At 42.5% G+C, this 21,396-nt stretch overlaps 1 protein-coding gene across 1 annotated transcript in view; it reads right to left on the bottom strand.

Annotated features, from left to right (window-relative positions):
• Positions 1–21,396, bottom strand: part of rab2a (RAB2A, member RAS oncogene family) — an 89,718-nt gene that overhangs the window by 27,168 nt on the left and 41,154 nt on the right. Inside the window, exon 6 of the mRNA XM_043689313.2 lies at positions 20,927–21,038. Within this exon, the coding sequence (XP_043545248.1) occupies positions 20,927–21,038 (112 nt within the window). The remainder of the gene's footprint in view (positions 1–20,926; positions 21,039–21,396) is intronic.

Raw genomic sequence — 21,396 nt, 5'->3', positions numbered from 1 at the left:
TTCTGTTCTTCCATCCAAAGTGGATAACTTTACTTCTCCACATTAAACTCCATCTACCACATTCCTGCCCATTCACCCGACCTATCCACATCCAATTGTAAATTTATTTCTTCGTCACAACTTACTTTCCCACCTATTTAATGTTGTCTGCAAATTTGACACTAGTATGTTTTACCCCCACATCCAAGTCATTAACAAGATAGTAAATGTGGGGCCCGACGACCAAACCCTATGGCATTCCACGAGTTATACTTTGCCAACCAGAAGACCCATTTATCCTGATATTTCTACTTGGTCCTTTAGCCAATCCATTATCTACGCTAATACATTCCCCCATACACCATGTGCTCTTACGTTATATATTAATCTTTTATATGACACCTGAATAGCTGCCTTCTGCATACTACATCTACAGGATCCTCAACAGCTATTGTACTTGTTACATCTTCAGAAACTCTCACAAGTTAGTCAATCATGATTTACCATTCATAAACCATGCTGACTGATGGACTGTATTTTGACTTTCCAAACGTCCTGTTATTACTTCCTTAACAGATTCTCACAATTTGCAACTAAGCATATTAAACTGATTAGTCTGTCATTTCCTACTCTTTATTCCCTGCTCTTTTTCAATAAGGGCATCATATTAATATTTTTCCAATCCACTGGAACCTTTTCTACATCCAGGGAATTTTGGAATATACCTGTGCCAATAGTCAGTACTTTTTTCCTAGTGGTTGAGTTTTGTTTAAGTTCCCCTTTCTATAACTGTTACCATGGGGATTGTACTGGTCTCCACCATGAAAACTGAAGTAAAACTAGTTTACTTACTCTGCCATCTGTGTTCCACACTAAATCCACAGTCTCATTCTCCAAGCGATCAACATTCACTTCAGTTACTCTTCCCTTTTTATATACTTGCAGAAGCTTTGCTGTTTACATATTTTGCACTGTTTTTAGTAATTTACCATTGCTTTTCTATGACTTTAGTAACCTTTTGATCTTCAGAAATTTCCCAATATGCCAATCTGCTACTTATTTTATAAATATGGCATTTGTTAATTTGGTCTTTGCAATATATCAACATCCTTGCTTAGCCATGGATGATCGTTTCCCCCTTTTGCTGAATGGAATATACTTTAGCTGGCAGCAATTCCGTACCTCAGCAAACAGGTGCCACTGCTCATCAACTGTCTAGTCTTTAGTTTTCTCACCCAGACCATTAAGGCAAGATCTATCCTCATATTTATGTAATTACCTTTAACTCCAGACTCCCACTAATGAGGAACTCGTTTCTTGCCTTCAAACTGAATTTGAAATTCTCTCATACGATGATCACTTTCCCCCACAGGATCCTTTACTACGCACTCATTAATGAATCCCTTTAAAGAAGGACTAGAATGCTAAACTTTGAAATTTATTTTCTAAGAAGATTTTAGATCTTGATACCTTTGTACTGAAGATGTGCCAGAAAATGGTGACTTTGTACACTCCACTGTACACTCACCCCTGTACTTGAGTACTTGACAATAGATCTAATTCTCATTACATAATATCAAATCAGAATAGCGTGCTCTTGATTGGTTCCACAATATGGAACAAATGGAATATTCAGTATGTTTGAACTAGACATCTCCTCCAGTAGTTATTAAGAGTTCAGACTGAGAAAACTTTCCAGCTTATGACAGGATATACAAGATGGAGATGGCTGGCCCATACAGAAAAATTGCTGTTCATCAGCAATGCAAAGGTCAATTACAAGACATTTGAATATTCAATTCATTTATTTTTAAACAGCTTATTTTGGACTGAATTTTAAATATATCAAATAATGAAGTTGCTAAGCAATGCAAAACTGCATTTTTTTTTTTACACCAAAGTTTTGCCACAAGAACAAGCATTTTCAATGTAAGAGTAAACGAAATCTTGCCTCATTCGGATCAAACACTGGTAGGAACACATCTGGATTATTGTGTGCAGTCCTGGCCTTCACCACTAAGGAAGGATATATTTGAGTGTGGGGAGTGCAGTAGAGACTCACCAGATTGATTCTTGGGATGGGAGGACCATTCCCAGATTGGAGATCGAGGAGAACGGGCCTGTATTCAAGTTTGGACGAATGAGGGGCAATCTTAGAAAGCTATAAAATTCTCAGAGTTAATCCATAAACGAGCTCTTTCTCAACTGCAGCTGTTTAGACATGACCTCCTCTCCCTCGTAGCCCTACACACGGATGAAAAAAACCACCATTTCGACTGGGACAACACATCTATCAGGCTAAGCAAAGACATGCCAGACAATTCCTAGAGGCCTGGCACTCCAACCACAATGCCATAAACAAACACACAGATCTAGATACCATCTATCAACCCCTCAGAAAACAAACAGGAAATGACATCACCACAAACCCCAGGAACCACATCCAGGAGAAAGATATAAATAGAAAGCAGGAGACAACAGCTTTGTTTCACTTGGAGGTTGCCACTGATGTTACCGAGCCAGGTAATGAAATGTCTGGATATCAAACCTACAGCTCAGTGAGCAAACCTACACCCTAAACCTCAAACTGAGCTACAAATCTTCACAAACCTTGCAGAGGTTTAGAACTAGAGAAGACAATTTCACAAACGTCAAGCCATTATTAGGAGTGGCACGGTGGCTCAGTGATTAGCACTGTTGCCTCACAGCACCAAGGTCCCAGGTTCGATTCCAGCCTCAGGCAAGTGTCCATATGGAGTTTGCACATTGTGTCTGCGTCGGTTTCCTCTGGGTGCTCCGGTATCCTCCCACAGTCCAAAGATATGCAATTCAGGTGAATTGGCCATTCTAAATTGCCCATAGATTAGGTGCGTTAGTTAGGGAAAGGACAATGGGTGGGTTACTCTTCGGAGGATCGGTGTGGACTTGTTGGGCCAAAGGGCCTGTTTCCACACTGTAGGGAATCTAATCTAAAAAATTATTAGGACAGAGATGTGGAGGAGCTTCTTCAGAGTCTGGCAAATCTTTTGAACTCTGTAGCCCAGAGGGCTGCCATTACACTCAGTCCAAGACAGACTAATGGATCTCTTGTTACAAATTCCATCAAGGTCTATGGAGAAAGTGCAGGAGATGGCATTGAAATCAATGCTCGGCCAAGATTAGAATGAAGCAGGCATGGGTGACTAAATAGTATTCTCCTACTTCCTGTTACAGGAGCATTTCTAACAGATTCAAGGGAAAATGTTTAGTCGGCTTTGGTACAATAGTCTATAGGGACAAAGCTAAGACACACCCTGGATTTGTGTAATGGGATCTTATCTGCACCCTTCAGCTTCAGTTATATTCCAAATTATTGGTAATGATGCTGCAACCTATCAGGGCACCTGGGACCTTTGAGTGTAACGGAACCAACACTTGAGCCCTTTAATGAAGGGCACGGATAGAAATAGAAACAGGCAGAGAAGAAAATAGAATAAATTTGGCTAAATTAGAATAGAGAAATATCATAATAGACTGGATTGAGAAAGGTAATTAGCAAAGACAAAAGAACACAATTTGCACATACCACATAAAACAATTAAGTATCTGCAGAGTGTGACCTCAGTTCAAACTACTGCCTTTCAAGATGACAACTCACTACCATCTTGCAAGGCAATAAGAATGGATGATAAATGCTGGCCTATCCAATAACACATGTGAAAGAATAAATAAAAATTAGAAAGGACCTTGTGCATGATATACCAATGCTAGGTTTATGGTAATTTTATTTTACATGCACTCTGCAATGCAAGAATCTCTTCAAAACACTTGGAGCAACTGAAGATGCCATTTTTGCATGGTTCATAGAAAATCAACAGCTGTGTGTTGACTGACTATTTATGACAAAAATTGCTAATAGAATAAATGTTTGCTAATTTCACCAGAAAATTCTGACTCATATGGTGGTGCCATAGTTTAAATAAACTTTTGTTTTACAGGTAGTGAAAAATACTGCCCTCTGCTGGCAAGATGAAAAAATTCAAATGGTATACACAATTACACAGTCTAATGAGTTCAGAGTCCATTTAGAAATGGAGGCTGTAGAGCTTTAACCTTAACAAATGGCTATTTTAATTCATAAATACGGTGTCATTTTTTAAAATGGAATATAACATTCCTAAAGTGTATTAAAGTTTTGGTCATCTGTTTTCAGCTACAACTTGCCAGAGAGGTCAAAGTAACTTCTAAACACTGACACTCAAATTTCAATTACAAGTTCTACAATAAGGGGGAGGCAGGTGTTGCAAGATAATCAACCTTTCAAGGAAGAAACAATGCAATCTATGCTTTCATATTATACGGATCTTAAGTGGGTTAAGCTAATGTCAATCATTTTCCTCCAACTACTCATCTTAACTCAGTGACCTACTCTCTTCCCACCACATTGGAATTAGAATCAAAGCTATTCGGTGGCGGTAGTGAGAGGAAGGGAAACGAAAAGGAAAAGGAGTGAGAGGAAGTAAAAGAAAACGTGAGCTTAAAAGAATGGAATAAAATTGTGTAAGAAAGGAAAAAAACTAAAATCTAGTTATCAATCCTTTACATATGAGAAGTGGAGGGAAAATACACAAAGTGACCTTTGAGTTGTATTAGATTATTGTAACGTACAAAATAAGGTTGTAAAGAGATGACAGTGGACAGTGGCGTGCTGCACCTATAGGGATGTCCGAATCAATGCTAATGAACCTGCTAAGTATTTTGTCCCATAAGGCAGTCATGTCCCCTACGGTAGGTAATGAAGCAAAGGTGACTCAGACAGGTGAAAATGGCGCAGGTCGATTTGTGAAGCATCAGCCGCTGCTGCTGTCCAATAGAATGAAGGGAAGTCTCTGAATGAATGATATAGGAAGCACTGAGGTAGGGGAGCAAAGATGGCAGAGATAGGAGGAGAGAACTATAAATAAATCTGTTAAGGGGGAAATAAATACTGTCTTTTCAAGCTGGGAACTCTGAAGGCTATATTACCTCCTATTAGTAGGGAAGTAATAGAATTTTGCCTGGCAAGGAGTGACATTGCATTCTGGAAATGTTAAGATTGAGGGGGCAAGTATTCATTTACAACAGGGTAAACCCTCCTGCTTAATTTAAAACCAGCAACACAAAAGATTTATCCCCTGCAGTAAAATCCAGCCACTGGATTTTAAGTAAAAAAATTAACAAATTTCTTAAAGTATAACAGAATTAACTAACCACTTCATACAATATTTTGCTCTAACCTATCTTTTAGCTCTCCTCCTACATTATTGGCCTGATAAAACCCCCAATTAAAATTTACAAAACATTTCAAAAACCAGGCAGCTTTAGAACATAGAACAATACAGCACAGAACAGGCCCTTCGGCCCACGATGTTGTGCCGAACATTTGTCCTAGCTTAAGCACCCATCCATGTAGCTATCTAATTGCCGCTTAAAAGGTCACCAAAGATTCTGACTCTACCACTCCCACAGGCAGCGCATTCCATGCCCCCACCACTCTCTGGGTAAAGAACCCACCCGACATCTCCCCTATACCTTCCACCCTTCACCTTAAATTTATGTCCCCTTGTAACACACTGTTGTACCCGGGGAAAACGTTTCTGACTGTCTACTCTATCTATTCCTCTGATCATCTTATAAACCTCTATCAAGTCACCCCTCATCCTTCGCCGTTCCAATGAGAAAAGGCCTAGCACTCTCAACCTATCCTCGTACGACCTATTCTCCATTCCAGGCAACATCCTGGTAAATCTTCTCTGTACTCTCTCCAAAGCTTCCACATCTTTCCTAAAGTGAGGCGACCAGAACTGCACACAGTACTCCAAATGTGGCCTAACCAAGGTCCTGTACAGCTGCAACATCACTTCACGACTCTTGAATTCAATCCCTCTGCTAATAAACGCTAATACATCATAGGCATTCTGACAAACTCTATCCACCCGAGTGGCAACTTTCAAAGATCTATGTACATAGACCCCAAGATCCCTCTGCTCCTCCACCTTACTAAGAACCCTACCGTTAACCCTGTATTCCGCATTCTTATTTGTCCTTCCAAAATGGACCTCACACTTGGCAGGGTTGAACTCCATCTGCCACTCCTCAGCCCAGCTCTGCATCATATCTAAGTCTCTTTGCAGCCGACAACAGCCCTCCTCACTATCCACTTTAGATGCTAGTCTTCAGATCTTCCGGTCTCTTTTCTCCCTGGTTAGGATATCTGCATTACAGGTTACTGATTGAAAAGGGACATTCAGAGAAATATTTTTTCAAGCAGTCTCTTACATGCTAGGACGTGGCAGATCTCCTCTAAACTGTTCAATTTTCCCCAGTCTTATACTCCAGAGCATCAGATTGTATCATTGGCTTTTAAGATTGAATTAAGTATGTTGTCAATCTTGATTGGGGTTTGATATGTTGCTTTGGGTATAATTTAAACTGATTGGCTAAATTTGAATTTATTTTCGTCTCCAAGCAATGAACTAATTGAGTGGTTCGACCAAGTGTTACACTGTTACCATTTTTGAGTACACAGTGCTGAGTCCGGTAGTTCTGCTGCTTTTAACTCAAAGGTATACCCACATCTTCATAACAGTCCATACAGAACTAGAAATAAGGACCTGCTGACGGAGTTCGAGGAGCTAGGCTTCCAAATTAAGCAATTCCTGTTTTATAATCTGATCAATTTACAAATTTGCATAGGATCAACACGGTTGAATGAATAGCTGAAAAGATGCTGCACTGGTACTGAAGAAACACGATCTGTTAGGATGGGTTCCATTTAACCTAGCTGGGATTGGTGTCCTAGTGAACAATCAACTAGATGTGGAAGGAGGTAGGTGAAAGGTTCAGGTGGAAAGTTGGGTCAGTAGAACTTGGGTGGTACAGATGGGCAGTTTAACAGCAGCAAGATTTTACATTTCATCCTGAACATAAAAACCCCTGAACGTCCTTCTCTAAATCATCAAATCAAAAATTTCACACAAAGTTACAAATGGTGGTATGACAGCAAATGACCAAAACAATTGAAGTAATGTGCATATTCAAGCAGGAGGTAGCAGAGGACTTTAGGAAGAGAATGCCAAAGCTTGAGGCTTAGCAATTGAAAAGGTGGTCAACAATGGTGCAGCAACAAATTAGATACACTCATCACATCACATTAAGTATAAACAGATGGTTGAGGCTCTCAAATTATAGCAATGTGAAAGAAACTGCATACAGTCCGATTCAATTTCGGACACAGGCTGGGGAGAGGAATGGATTTGATGGCGAAAGAGCTGAAGACAAGGGCTCTGAAGTCTTTTTAATATTTAATTTGAGGAAACCACTGCCCATCCAAGATGGGATATTCAGGAAGGCACAAAGGCTGTAAACATCAATACAATAATGAATAAAGTTACATCAAAGAAGAATAAATAGAAGATGCACCCGTGATCCCAGTTCTGTCTTCTATTACTCAACCAATCCTCTAGCCATGTGAGCACTAAATGGCACAAATACATTATGAGGTTGATTGACAGGTCATTTGACATGATTGCTTGGTGACTAGTGTTAGGAATAAACATTCCCAGGGCTTTTATCATTTTAAAATGACAGACAAAATGAAACACAAGGTCGGAAATCAGGACTTCTGGCTGCAAACAATGCGCTTTCGAGATCACACGTGGGGATTACTGCCTGTGTCACAATCAACCCAGTGAACCTTCTCTGGATTGCCTCCATCATTACATCTTTCCTTCGACAAGGAGCAAAATGTTCAGTCTTCCAAATCTGGTCCGACTGCTGCCTTGTATAGTTTTAGCAAGGCTTCCATAATCTTAATACTCCATTCCTTTCGGAATGGAAACCAACATTCTACTTGCCTTCCCTATAACCTGCTGAACTTGGATGCTAGCCTTTTGTGATTCATGCACAAGAATCCCCAAGTACTTCTGCGCTGCTGGTTGCTGCAGTTTTTCTCTATTTAACTAATATTCAGATTATGTATTCTTTCTGCCAAAGCACATAACCTCATGTTTTCCCATATAAAATTTTCCATCTGGCAAGATTTTGCCCACACATGTAACTTGTCTGCATCCCTCTGTAGACTGTCATGCTCAGGACTTGTCTCCCCACGTAGTTTTGTGTCATCCACAAACTTGGCCATTGTATGTCCACTTTTCTCAAAGTTATTAACATATTACAATTGTGACTCAACCTGATCCATGTGGCACTCTACTAATTTCAGGATGCCATCTTGAAAATGTACCATTTATCATAATTGTGCCTTCCATCAAATCAGCCAATCCTCTGGTCATGCTACCCCCAACACCATGGATGCTTAAGTAGCCCAACTTGTGGTACCTTATCAAAAGCCTTCCAAAAATCTAAACATATTACACCGATTGCTGCTTCCCCTTTATCTACTTGCTATTACCTCAAAAAGCCACAAATTTATCAGGCATGATTTCTCCTTCATGAAGGTGGTAAAAACAATGACTGCAGATGCTGGAAACCAGATTCTGGATTAGTGGCACTGGAAGAGCACAGAAGTTCAGGCAGCATCCAAGGAGCAGCGAGCCAGCCTTACTGCTTGATTTTAATGCTCTGGTATTAAACCCTTTCAAACAGACTAACATTGCAGATGTTAACTGGCCTAAAATCGGTCTCCATTTTTGAATGATGCCAAAATATTCAAAATTTTTCCACTTACATGTGAAGCTCAGATTATTTTTATTCACGCACAGGATGAAAGTGCCACTTGCTCAGCCAGCCTTTACTATCCAAAGGACATCAGGGAACCAAACGGGTATTTCTAATAAGCGGTAGTAGTTTGAAGGTCATGCTAACCACTGAGCACGGTAGCTCAGTGGTTAGCACAGCTGCCTCACAGCAATTTTTTTTAAAAATTAAATTCAAACACCATCTGTCATGGCTGGATTTTAGATTACCTTCCATACAGTGTGAAAACAGGCCCTTCAGCCCAACAAGCCCACAATGACCCTCCAAAGGGTAACCCACCTAGACCTATTTCCCTCTGACTAACACACCTAACACTATGGGCAATTTAGCATGGCCAATTCACCTGACCTGCACATCTTTGGACTGTGGGAGGAAACTCACGCAGACACGAGGAGAATGTGCAAACTCCACAGTCACCAGAGGCTGGTATCGAACCAGGGTATCTGGTGCTGTGAGGCAGCAGTGCCAACCACTGAGCCACCGTGCCACCTCAGTCCCCAGAACATTGTGGTTCTCTGGATTAATAGGCCAGCAAGAACACCACTAGGTTATCCCCTCCCCAAACTCATCTTTACTGGATACAGCTTGGAGCAGCTGCAGCAGCAGGCAGGGACAAAGGAACCAGGAAGGAAGCTGCAGGAACACAATCTTCTGTGTAGCTCCTGTTGATGTGACAACTTCAAAAAGTGAGGTGGGGAGGGCTCCAGATTAGAGAGTACTGGGCACCTAGCAATTACTGGTTAACACTTGCTTATTCTACAGATTTAAAGCAACGGTAACTGTCAGAGGGTTAGATAGGGTGGACAGGAAGAGCCTTTTTCCAAGTATGGTGATGGCAAGCACGAGGGGACATAGCTTTAAATTGAGGGGTGATAGATATAGGACAGATGTCAGAGGTAGTTTCTTTACTCAGTAGTAGCGGCATGGAATGCTTTGCCTGCAACGTAGTAGATTCGCAAACTTTAAGTACACTGAAGTCATCACTGGACAAGCATATGGACGTAGATGAAATAGTGTAGGTTAGATGGACTTCAGATTGGTATGACAGGTCGACGCAACATCGAGGGCCAAAGGGCCTGTACTGCGCTGTAAGTGTTCTATGTTCCATGTTACAGTTAATTTTTTCATAACCTTAGTGACAGAGTAGCAAGTCTAACAAAATAAGAATTCTAGTCTAAGGCTTGAACAGTAAGTTTGGGAGATGTCAGGAGATGCCAGTCAAATGGAATGTGTAGCTGGTCACACATAGGGAGTCCTGGATGCTGCCAGTGTCCCAGATGACCACTCATGCAGGAAATGCTTCCAGCTGCAGAAGCTTTGGGCGGCACAGTGGCACAGTGGTTAGCACTGCTGCCTCACAGCACCAGAGACCCGGGTTCAATTCCCGCCTCAGGCGACTAACTGTGTGGAGTTTGCACATTCTCTGTGTGGGTTTCCTCCGGGTGCTCCAGTTTCCTCCCACAGTCCAAAAATGTGCAGGTCAGGTGAATTGGCCATGCTAAATTGCCCGTAGTGTTAGGTGCAGGGGTAAATGAAGGGGAATGGGTCTGGGTGGGTTGCGCTTCGGCGGGTCGGTGTGGACTTGTTGGGCCGAAGGGCCTGTTTCCACACTAAGTAATCTAATCTAATCTAATCAAATCAGTGGTTAGAGACGCTGTGGCACAATCATAAAGCTAGGAGTTGAGGGTGGATCCTCAAGGGAGGTGGATTAACGTCCCCAACAGTACCCTTCCACCGACACACTCATTCGTTTGGCCGAACGGGTCCTCACCCTTAATTTCTCCTTCGAATCCTCCCACTTCCTCCAGACCAAAGGGGTAGCCATGGGCACACGTATGGGCCCCAGCTATGCCCGTCTCTCTGTTGGCGATGTAGAACAGTCTATCTTGCGTAATTATACCGGCACCACTCCCCACCTCTTCCTCCGCTACATTGATGACTGCATTGGCACCACCTCGTGCTCCCGCGAGGAGGTTGAGCAATTCATCAACTTCAACACATTCCACCCTGACCTTAATTTACCTGGACCATCTCTGACACTTCCCTCCCCTTCCTGAACCTCTCCATCTCCATTAATGACGACCAACTTGACAGTGACATTTTTTACAAACCCACCGACTTCCACAGCTACCTGGATTACACCTCTTCCCACCCTACCTCTTGCAAAAATGCCATCCCGTATTCCCAATTCCTCCGCCATTTCTGTATCTGCTCCCAGGAGGACCAGTTCCACCACAGAACACACCAGATGGCCTCCTTCTTTAGAGACCGCAATTTCCCTTCCCACGTGGTTAAAGATGCCCTCCAACGCATCTCATCCACATCCCGCACCTCCGCCCTCAGTCCCCACCCCTCCAACCGTAACAAGGACAGAATGCCCCTGGTGCTCACCTTCCACCCTACCAACCTTCGCATAAACCAAATCATCCGCCGACATTTCCGCCACCTCCAAAAAGACCCCACCACCAGGGATAGATTTCCCTCCCCACCCCGTCTGCCTTCCGCAAAGACCGTTCCCTTCGTGACTACCTGGTCAGGTCCACGCCCCCCTACAACCCATCCTGGCACCTTCCCCTGCCACTGCAGGAATTGCAAAACCTGCGCCTACACCTCCTCCCTCACCTCCATCCAAGGCCCTAAAGGAGCCTTCCACATCCATTAAAGTTTTACCTGCACATCCATTAATATCATTTATTGCATCCGTTGCTCCCGATGCGGTCTCCTCTACATTGGGGAGACTGGACATCTCCTAGCAGAGCGCTTTATGGAACATCTCCGGGACACCCGCACATATCAACCACACCGCCCCGTGGCCCAACATTTCACCTCCCCCTCCCACCCTGTGAAGTCCATGGAGGTCCTGGGCCTCCTTCACCACCGCTCCCTCACCAGATGCCTGGAGGCAGAACGCCTCGGAACACTTCAACCCCAGGGCATCAATGTGGACTTCAACAGTTTCCTCATTTCCCCTTCCCTACCTCACCCTAGTTCAAAACTTCCAGCTCAGCACTGTCCCCATGATTTGTCCTACCTGCCTATCTTCTTTTCCTCCTATCCATTCCACCCTCCTCCCTGACCTATCACCTTCATCCCCTCCCCCACTCACCTATTGTACTCTATGCTACTTTCTCCCCACCCCCACCTAGCTCATCTCTCCACGCTTCAGGCTCTCTGCCTTTATTCCTGACAAAGGGCTTTTGCCCGAAACGTTGATTTTGCTGCTCCTCGGATGCTGCCTGAACTGCTGTGCTCTTCCAGCACCACTAATCCAGAATCTGGTTTCCAGCATCTGCAGTCATTGTTTTTACCTTTAGAGGTGGTCACATCACAGCTGAAGGGACTAAAGGACAGATGAGAACCAGACAGTCCAGAAAGAGCAGGCAAGTAGTGCAGGAGTACCGAGGTCGCACTCACTAAACGACACTCCATTTTGGAAACTGAGGAGGGTACTGGTACCTCAGAACACAGTCAGAGCCAAGGTTCTGACAAGTGGCTTGACTGTAGGGGATATGGGAGGAAAAAGGAACAGCAAAGTGAGGAATGAAGTCTTCCATTAATAAATTAGGGAGCTAGTCAGGACCTCAATGGTCATAACACTGGGAGTGATCCAGAGGTTATGGTAGAGTTTAGAAATAGGAAAGTAGGACAGATGAACGTGTGGCTAAAAGGTTGGTACAACATGTCGAAATGGGATGGTCTGCACCTGGATCACACTGGGACCAACATCCTGCAGGTAGGATTTGCTGGTTCAGTTGAGTGTAGTAGGTAAGACTAATCAGTTAATGGCATGGATTAACTTGTGGAACTATGATATTGTTGCCAACACAGAAACATGGTCAAAGGGCTGGCTGGATTGGAAATTCAATATTTTATACCAAAAGATCTTTAGCAAGACAGAGGAGTGTGTAAAAAAAAAAGTGGTGTAGCACTATTAAAATAGTCAGTTACTGTGATAAGGAGAGAGGATAACTCAGAATGGTCCTCAAATGAGGCTTTGTGGGTAGAACCCAAGAATGGTAAGGGGGCAGGAGTACATTATACACCTCCCAAAGAGTAAACAGAAAATACAGCAGCAATTACACACAGTTCACGGAAGTGTTTAGGAGTAATTATCAGGTAATTACAAGAGGAGATTTCAGATTCCCAAAAGAAATTGGGATACTCAGTGTTAAGGTTTTAGACGGATCAGATTTCTTCAACTGTATCTCGGGGAGTTTTTTTAATATATTGGTACACAAAAGGCCCAAGGGATAGTGCAATTCTAGAGAAAGCAGCTAGAAAGGGCAGCACAGTGGTTAGCACTGCTGCCTCAGCACCAGGGTTCCAGGTTCGATTCCAGCCTCGGGTGACTGACTGTGGAGTTTGTACATTCTCCCAGTGTCTGCGTGGGTTTCCTCTGGGTGCTCCGGTTTCCTCCCACAACCCAAAGATGCGCAGGTCAGGTGAATTGGCCATGCTAAATTGTCCATGGTGCTAGGTGCATTAGACAGAGTGAAATGGGTCTGGGTGGGTTACTCTTCAGGGGGTCAGTGTGGACTGGTTGGGCCAAAGGGCCTGTTTGTTTAAGAAGGAAATTGGAGGGAAAGTTAGAACAAGGGAAGTCAAGAAAGACAACTGTATCAATGAGGCAGAAAACTCAAAGGGATCATGCTGTAAGGTTGAGTGAAATAGGAGTTGATGGGAAGGGTGAAAATACTATACATGAATGCACGAAGCATTAGAAATAAGATGGATGAGCTTGAGGCTCTTTTGGAAATTGGCAGATACGATATTGTGGGGATAACGGAGACATGGCTTCAAATGGACAGGGCCTGGGAAATGAATATTCAAGGCTACACGTGCTATCGTAAGGACAGACTGACGGGCAGAGGGGGTGGGGTGGCCATGTTGGTAAGGGATGATATTCAGTCCCTTGCGCGGGGGTGGGAGATGGGGTGGGGGACGACCTAGAATCAGGGGATGTAGAGTCAGTGTGGATAGAGCTGAGAAATACTAAGGGTAAAAAGACCCTCTTGGGAGTTATCTACAGGCCCCCAAACAGTAGTCTGGATGTCGGAAGTAAGTTAAATCAGGAGCTGAAATGGGCCTGTCGCAAAGATGTTACTACAGTTGTTATGGGGGATTTCAACATGCAGGTAGACTGGGAGAATCAGGATGGTATTGGACCTCAAGAAAGAGACTTTGTGGAGTGCCTCCGAGATGGATTCTTAGAACAGCTGGTGCTGGAGCCGACCAGGGAGAAGGCAATTCTGGATCTGGTATTGGACAACGAAGCAGAATTGGTCAGGGACCTCGAAGTGAAGCAGACATTGGGAAGTAGTGACCATAATACAATAAGCTTCAATCTGCAATTTGAGGGGGAGAGGGTACAATCGGAAGTGACAATATTTCTGTTGAATAAAGGGAACTATGGAGCTATGAGGGAGGAGCTGGACAAAGTTCAATGGTGCAATATCTTGGCAGGGATGACAGTGGAGGAACAATGGCGGATATTTCTGTGTATAATGCAGGATCAGTTAATTCTAAAAAGGAAGAAGGATCTTAGGAGGCGGCATGGGTGGCCCTGGCTGACGAGGGAAGTTAAGAAACATATAAAGTTAAAAGAGAAAAAGTATAACATAGCAAAGATAAGTGGGAAAACGGAGGACTGGAAAGCTTTTAAAGAACAGAGGATTACTAAGAAGGAAATACGCAGAGAAAAAAATGAGGTACGAAGGTGAACAGGCCAATAATATAAAGGAGGATAGTAAAAGCTTTTTCAGGTATGTGAAAGGGAAAAAAATGGCTAAGACTAAAATTGGGCCCTTGAAGACAGAAACAGGGGAATATATTACAGGGAACAAAGAAATGGCAGAAGAATTAAATTGGTACTTCAGATCTGTGTTCACTGGGGAAGACACAAGCAATCTCCCTGAGGTAACAGTGGCTGAAGGACCTGAACTGAAGAGAATTGATATTTGCCAGGAATTGGTGTTGGAGAGACGGTTAGGTCTGAAGGTTGATAAGTCCCCGGGGCCTGATGGTCTATACCCCAGGGTACTGAAGGAAGTGGCTCGAGAAATTGTGGATGCGTTGGTGATTATTTTCCAGAGTTCGATAGATTTGGGATCAGATCCTGCGGATTGGAGGGTGGCTAATGTTGTAATGTTTTTAAGAAAGGTGGGAGAGAGAAATTATAGACCAGTTAGTCTGACCTCAGTGGTGGGAAAGATGCTGGAGTCTATTATAAAGGATGAAATTACAACACATCTAGATAGCAGTAACAGGATAGGTCAGAGTCAGCATGGATTTATGAAGGGGAAATCATGCTTGACTAACCTTCTGGAATTTTGAGGATGTAACTCTGAAGATGGACAAGGGAGATCCAGTAGATGTAGTGTACCTGGACTTTCAGAAAGCTTTTGATAAAGTCCCACATAGGAGGTTAGTGAGCAAAATTAGGGCGCATGGTATTGGGGGCAAAGTACTAACTTGGATTGAAAGTTGGTTGGCTGATAGGAAACAAAGACTAGTGATAAACGGCCCCATTTCGGAGTGGCAGGCAGTGACCAGTGGGGTACCGCAGGGATCAGTACAGGGACCGCAGCTTTTTATAATAGATGTTATAATAGAAGATGGTATTGGCAATAACATTAGCAAGTTTGCTGATGATACTAAGCTGGGTGGCAGGGTGAAATGTGATGAGGATGTTAGGAGATTACAGGGTGACCTGGACAGGGTAGGTGAGTGGTCAGATGCAATTTAATGTGGATAAATGTATGGTTATCCACTTTGGTGGCAAGAACAGGAAGACAGATTACTACCTAAATGGAATCAATTTAGGTGAAGGGGCAGTACAGAGAGATCTGGGTGTTCTTGTACACCAGCCAATGAAGGTAAGCATGCAGGTACAGCAGGTAGTGAAGGCGGCTAATAGCATGCTGGCCTTCATAACAAGAGGGATTGAGTACAGAAACAAAGAGGTTCTTCTGCAGCTGTACAGGGCCCTGGTGAGACCACACCTGGAGTACTGCGTGCAGTTCTGGTCTCCAAATTTGAGGAAAGACATTCTGGCTATTGAGGGAGTGCAGCGTAGGTTCACAAGGTCAATTCCTGGAATGGCAGGACTACCTTATGTTGAAAGACTGGAGCGACTGGGCTTGTATACCCTTGAGTTTAAGGCATGAGACCTTCTTCAGGAAGGGCTCATGCCCAAAACGTCGATTCTCCTGCTCCTTGGATTCTGCCTGACCTGCTGTGCTTTTCCAGCAACACATTTTCAGCTCTGATCTCCAGCATCTGCAGTCCTCAATTTACCCTTGAGTTTAGAAGACTGAGAGGGGATCTGATTGAGACATAAGATTATTAAAAAATTGGATACTCTGGAGGCAGGAAACATATTTCCGTTGATGGGTGAGTGCCGAACCAGAGGACACAGTTTAAAAATAAGGGGTAGGCCATTTAGGACAGAGATGAGGAGAAACTTCTTCACCCAGAGAGTGGTGGCTGTGTGGAATGCTCTGCCCCAGAGGGCAGTGGAGGCCCAGTCTCTGGATTCATTTAAGAAAGAGTTGGATAGAGCTCTCAAGGATAGTGGAATCAAGGGTTATGGAGATAAGGCAGGAACAGGATACTGATTAAGGATGATCAGCCATGATCATATTGAATGGTGGTGCAGGCTCGAAGGGCAGAATGGCCTAATCCTGCACCTATTGTCTATTGTTTCTGCACTGTTGGAAATGTAATCTCATAATTGTTCAAAGTGGCAAAGGGGCAATGTTATAGCGATAGTAACCACAACATGGGATGGTTCAAATTTGTTCTGGACAAAGAAAAAGATGGCCTGCAAAAGATGGCTTGGAGTAGGCTTTTTTTGCAGGGGGGGGGGGGGGTGAAAGAGTGGGAGGGGCAGATTGGAAACAGCTCCTTGTAGCTAAGTCCACAGCAGACTAAAGGTTTTGGGGCATGGGTTTGAGCATTCAAAAAAGTACAGGGAAGACTACAGGACTAGCTTGTACCCTGTAAGGAGTATGTAGGGAACAATAAGTTCAGAGAGCCCTGTATGTTTAGGACAATACAGGACTGGATGAGGAAGAAGGGTATTCAGCAAGTCCAAAGGGAACAATTCAGCTGCAGTCCTACAGGAATACAGCAAGTGCAGGAGGGAACTCAAGAAAGCAATTAGAAGAGCAAAATGATAGGCACAGGAAAGGACTAGCAAATAGGAAAGGAAGAGTAGGGGCTATTAGGGGCCAATCTGTATGAAAACAGAACATTGGAAGGGGTTGAATGAATACTTCTCTTCAGTCTTCACTCTGGACAAGGTGAACATAGATACAAAAAGGGACGGAGGTGCTCACACAGTTTCACAGAAAAAGAATTGGAGACTGACAGGTTTGAAAAATAGACAAATCCCTTGGCCTGGATTAATTGCACCAGAGGTTGCTGTGGGAGGAGAGACAAGAAATTGCAGGGACTATCACAAATTTTTTATTCCTCTCTGGCCACAGGGGAAGAGCCAAAGGACTGGAGGACAGTAAATGTGGTTCCACTTTTTTAAGAGGCTTCTGAAGGTGAACCATAAAATTACAGATTGATGAGCGTCTCATGTAAAGGGTAGGGAAACAATTGGAGAAACTGGAGAGAATTAATACCCACTTGAAAAGGCATGAGTTAATTAGGGATAATCAGCATGGCTTTGTCAAAAGGAGGTCATGCCTAACAAATTTGTTAGAACTTTTCCAAAAACGTGATCAAGTATGGGGATCAGGTAAATTCAGTTGATCTACTTTATATGAATTTTAGCAAAGCTTTTGACACAAGTCCCACATGAGAGACTGAGAAGGTTAAAGCACAAGGAATGGAGAGAAACTTGGTGAGATGGATCAGAAACAAGAATTCTGAACATAAAGGTTTGTGTAAATATCCATTAAATCTTTCTTCATGAGCTCTGCTGATTCAAGTAATAGGACAAAGTGTAATGATAAGATGGCTGTTTGAGTGACTGGAGGCTGGTGTCCAGTGATGTACCAGAAGGAGCAGTAATGGGACCCTTATTGTTTGTTATATACAGAAATGATTAGATGAAAATCTGGGAGAAATGTTAAGCAAATTTAGTGAATGGCAGGGCACTGGGTAGCTTAGAGGAACAGGGCTCTTGGGATAATTAACTCCGAGCATATGACTAGGATAGGTAAGGTATATGGAACACTTGCTTTCATCAGCCATGACAGATATAAGAGAAAGGCGGCAATGTTGGAACATACAAAGCATTGGTTAGGCTACAGCTGTAGTACTGAGTGCAGATCTGGTCATCTCACTACACGAAGAATGTGATAGCCCTGGAAGAGATACAGAGGAGGTTCACCAGGATGTTGTCTGGAATGGAGCAATTGAGCAATAAGGAGACACTGGACAGGCTGGTTTCCTTTAGAGTAGAGAAAACTGAGAGGGTGACAAGATAGAGGCATAAGATTGAGGGATATAGACAGGGTGAAGAGAGACCAGCTGTTCCCCTTAGTTGAGAGAACAATGAAAATATCACAGGAACAGGCTCTACAGCCTTCTACGCCTGCACCAAACCAGATCCTCCGTCTAAACCTGTCGCCTATTTCTAAGGATCTGTATCCCTCTGCTCCCTGCCCATCCAAAATGTATCTAGACAGATATATAAATGATGCATAGTTTTGCGGTAAGGGGCAGGCGATTCAGAGGGGATATGGGGAAAGAGCTGTTTCCCCTCAGCGGGAGATGGGAATTTGGAATGCACGGCAGGCCAGAAAATGTACAACTTAAAAAACAAATTGGATTAGCACTTGAAGTATCAACATTCAAGGATATGGGAGAAGTGCAGGAAATTGGGATTAGTACACTTTTAGTGGTAGTTATTGTTGCTGCAGATGTGATGGGCCAAATGGCCTTTTCTGTGCTGTATGACTCCTCTATGACTACAAATCTTATACCATACTCAGATGGTACACTTCTGGGCCAATAACTCAGCATTTCACAGCCTTGAATCAGCAGAGCTCATGAAGAAAGATTTAATGGATATTTACACAAACTTTTATGTTCAGAATTCTTGTGAACACTAGGATGAATTAAACTGCCAAAAGCATAGTGATTGGGTTGAACAGATTTCACTCGTCTACTTATTTCTCTCCACAGGTGCGGCCAGGCCTGAGCTTTTCCAGCAATTTCTGTTTGTCACTTACCTGCTTGTTAATGGAAGTGCCACTACATAGATGTCAGAAAGGATCACACAATCACATTTAAATCTTCAACCCTTCCCTTGTTCCCAATTTAAGAATCTAAATTTTAGATTTGCACTCATTCTGAAATATTGATAAATTAATAAAAATGCTAGATCCTCCTGTCTAATTGTTGGATATATCAATCCTTTTCATAGAGAGTTTTTAAAACAATTGAGACAAATATTATTGTTCAGCCAATTTGTGTTATCATGGTCACTACCAGAGTGTAAGGAGGCAGTCCCATTTTGTAGAATATTTTTATTTCTGAATTTTGAATCAATTTTCCTTGGGTTGCCTCCAAAATAGTGAAAGAATTAAGAAGGGCCAGGTTCTGCTGTAAATTCTCAACAATTGACTTCACTGATCCTTCAACTACCTGTCACTGAAATCTTGAAGATTTATTTCAATATTTCCAATTCTTTTCTGACTTCTCAACTTGCCATTCTTTGCTTCATAATTAGTAAATCAGTGCCTCATTCTTGTTTTAGCTCTCAAATAAACACTGGCCACGCATCCTTTTGTAACATTAGAAAATAACTTGCTATTTAGCGGAATACCTACCTTATTGAGTTTGTTACAATTTGTGTACTGACAGTTCTGCTTAAGTGGATATAACTTGAGGGTAGGTGGAAAATCATATACATGGCTCAGATGTTGCCTCTTAATTGCTTCCTAAGTCTAATTGCTATTCTGGTATGAAGCAACAACATTTATTTTCCTTTTCTCAGTGTAAAGTTTTAACCTTTGTACCATAATGCCTTTGTACTTTAAATAAATTTAATCCCATACCAAGTAATGGGTGTTCATTGCAGTATCCTTAATTTACCCCAACGTTTTCTATGAGGTTTACACCTTGCCCTGTGGTCAGTTAGCTCAGTTGGTTGGATGGCTGGCTTGTGATGCCAACTGCCTGGGTTCAATTTCCACACTGACCGAAGTTACCATGAAGGACTCAATTTCTCAATCGCTTGCCCTGCCTGAAGCATGGTGGCTTTCAGGTTAAACCACCAGATGTCTCTCTATCATGAGCGTGCAGCCCTATGGCTCTCTAGGATGATAGCAACTTTCCACCTTGCCCCACAGAATGAAGTCTGAACAGCTGTCATTGCAGAAACAAATGCCTCAACAGAAGACAAATGGTATTAAGAAATTTGATATCTGTATTCCCCAATACATGCATTTTAATTATCAACGTTTACATACCTGAATGAGAGAACTATAACGCATGCCGAAACAGCAAATATATCGCACATCCCTTCATATGCACCAATCTTCCCAGTGTAAAGATCAAATTGCATTGGAAAAATAAATTTTAATATACTGTACTGGACATGAGCTAAAATCACAACCTCACTGCTGGCACAGGTAAGGGCATAAGGATACAAAGTAAAGCAATCCATACTCGGAAGGCCAGAGAAGTCTTGATATTTTAAAACTCAAAACCTTGTACTGTGTTGTATTCAGTTTTCCACAACAATTTGAATTATTTTCTTCTTTGTAAACATTAGCAATGATAACAGCCTAGCAGCCACTGATAATACATAATGTTCATCATACATTGCAATTAATCTGACATTCAGTACAAGTGTAATTATAGTTGACTGAAGACTTGGCAGACATTATGGATGTATTCTTCATCTGACCTTCAAAGTTAGTGGATGAATAATGTTAAAAATGTTTCATAAAAATGAAAAGTCAAATCAAGTTGAATAGATGAGTACTTTTGCATTAGCTTACTCTTCATCCAAAAGTGCCCTTCCTAGGGTGAGAGGATTGAAACTAAGTATTTTGATGACGAAACAGTTCAAACCAAAAATCACATAATAAAACCAAGCCACTGGATAAGGTCCTTTCTCCAAAAGAGCAGTAAAAGAAACCAGCCCAAAAGTTAAAATGGGCTCTGAGAGCACATTAAAAATACAATACTTCAGTGGACTAGAGATGACTGCCAAAATGAACTATGTAAAATTCCAAAATCGTATTACCTCTTCAACATTAGAAGCAGTCTTTGCAGAAGTCTCCATAAAAATGAGGCCATGCTCCCTTGCAAAAGCTTCCCCTTCATCTTTCTTCACTTCGCGTCTTGATTCTAAGTCACTGTAAGAAAGAGAGTGTTCACCAACATTTAAAACTGTAAGTGTTCATTTTTCTTCGTTTACTTCTCCTGAAGAAGCCATTTCATGTCACAATGCAATTGCACATTCAGTCCAGATTAAAAAAAACACAACATTTGATGCCATTATTCCAAACATTTCACAAAACACTGGTACTTGAATACAAATCCATTAGAAAATGGAGTTTGATGATTTATTAACTCATTTATCTCAGACCAACACCTGCATACTATCACCTCTTCCAAGATCATACAGTAACAATCAAAGTTGAGGTCAGAACAATCTCCGGAAATATAGAATGATTCAAAGGATGGTAGACATTCTTTAAATTAAACAAAAAT

This window comes from Chiloscyllium plagiosum, unplaced genomic scaffold, assembly GCF_037043375.1.
Source record: "Chiloscyllium plagiosum isolate Xiang-an unplaced genomic scaffold, Cpla_swu_hap1 HiC_scaffold_4, whole genome shotgun sequence".
Lineage (NCBI taxonomy): Eukaryota > Metazoa > Chordata > Chondrichthyes > Orectolobiformes > Hemiscylliidae > Chiloscyllium > Chiloscyllium plagiosum.
This window is presented reverse-complemented; position numbering and strand designations above follow the sequence as displayed.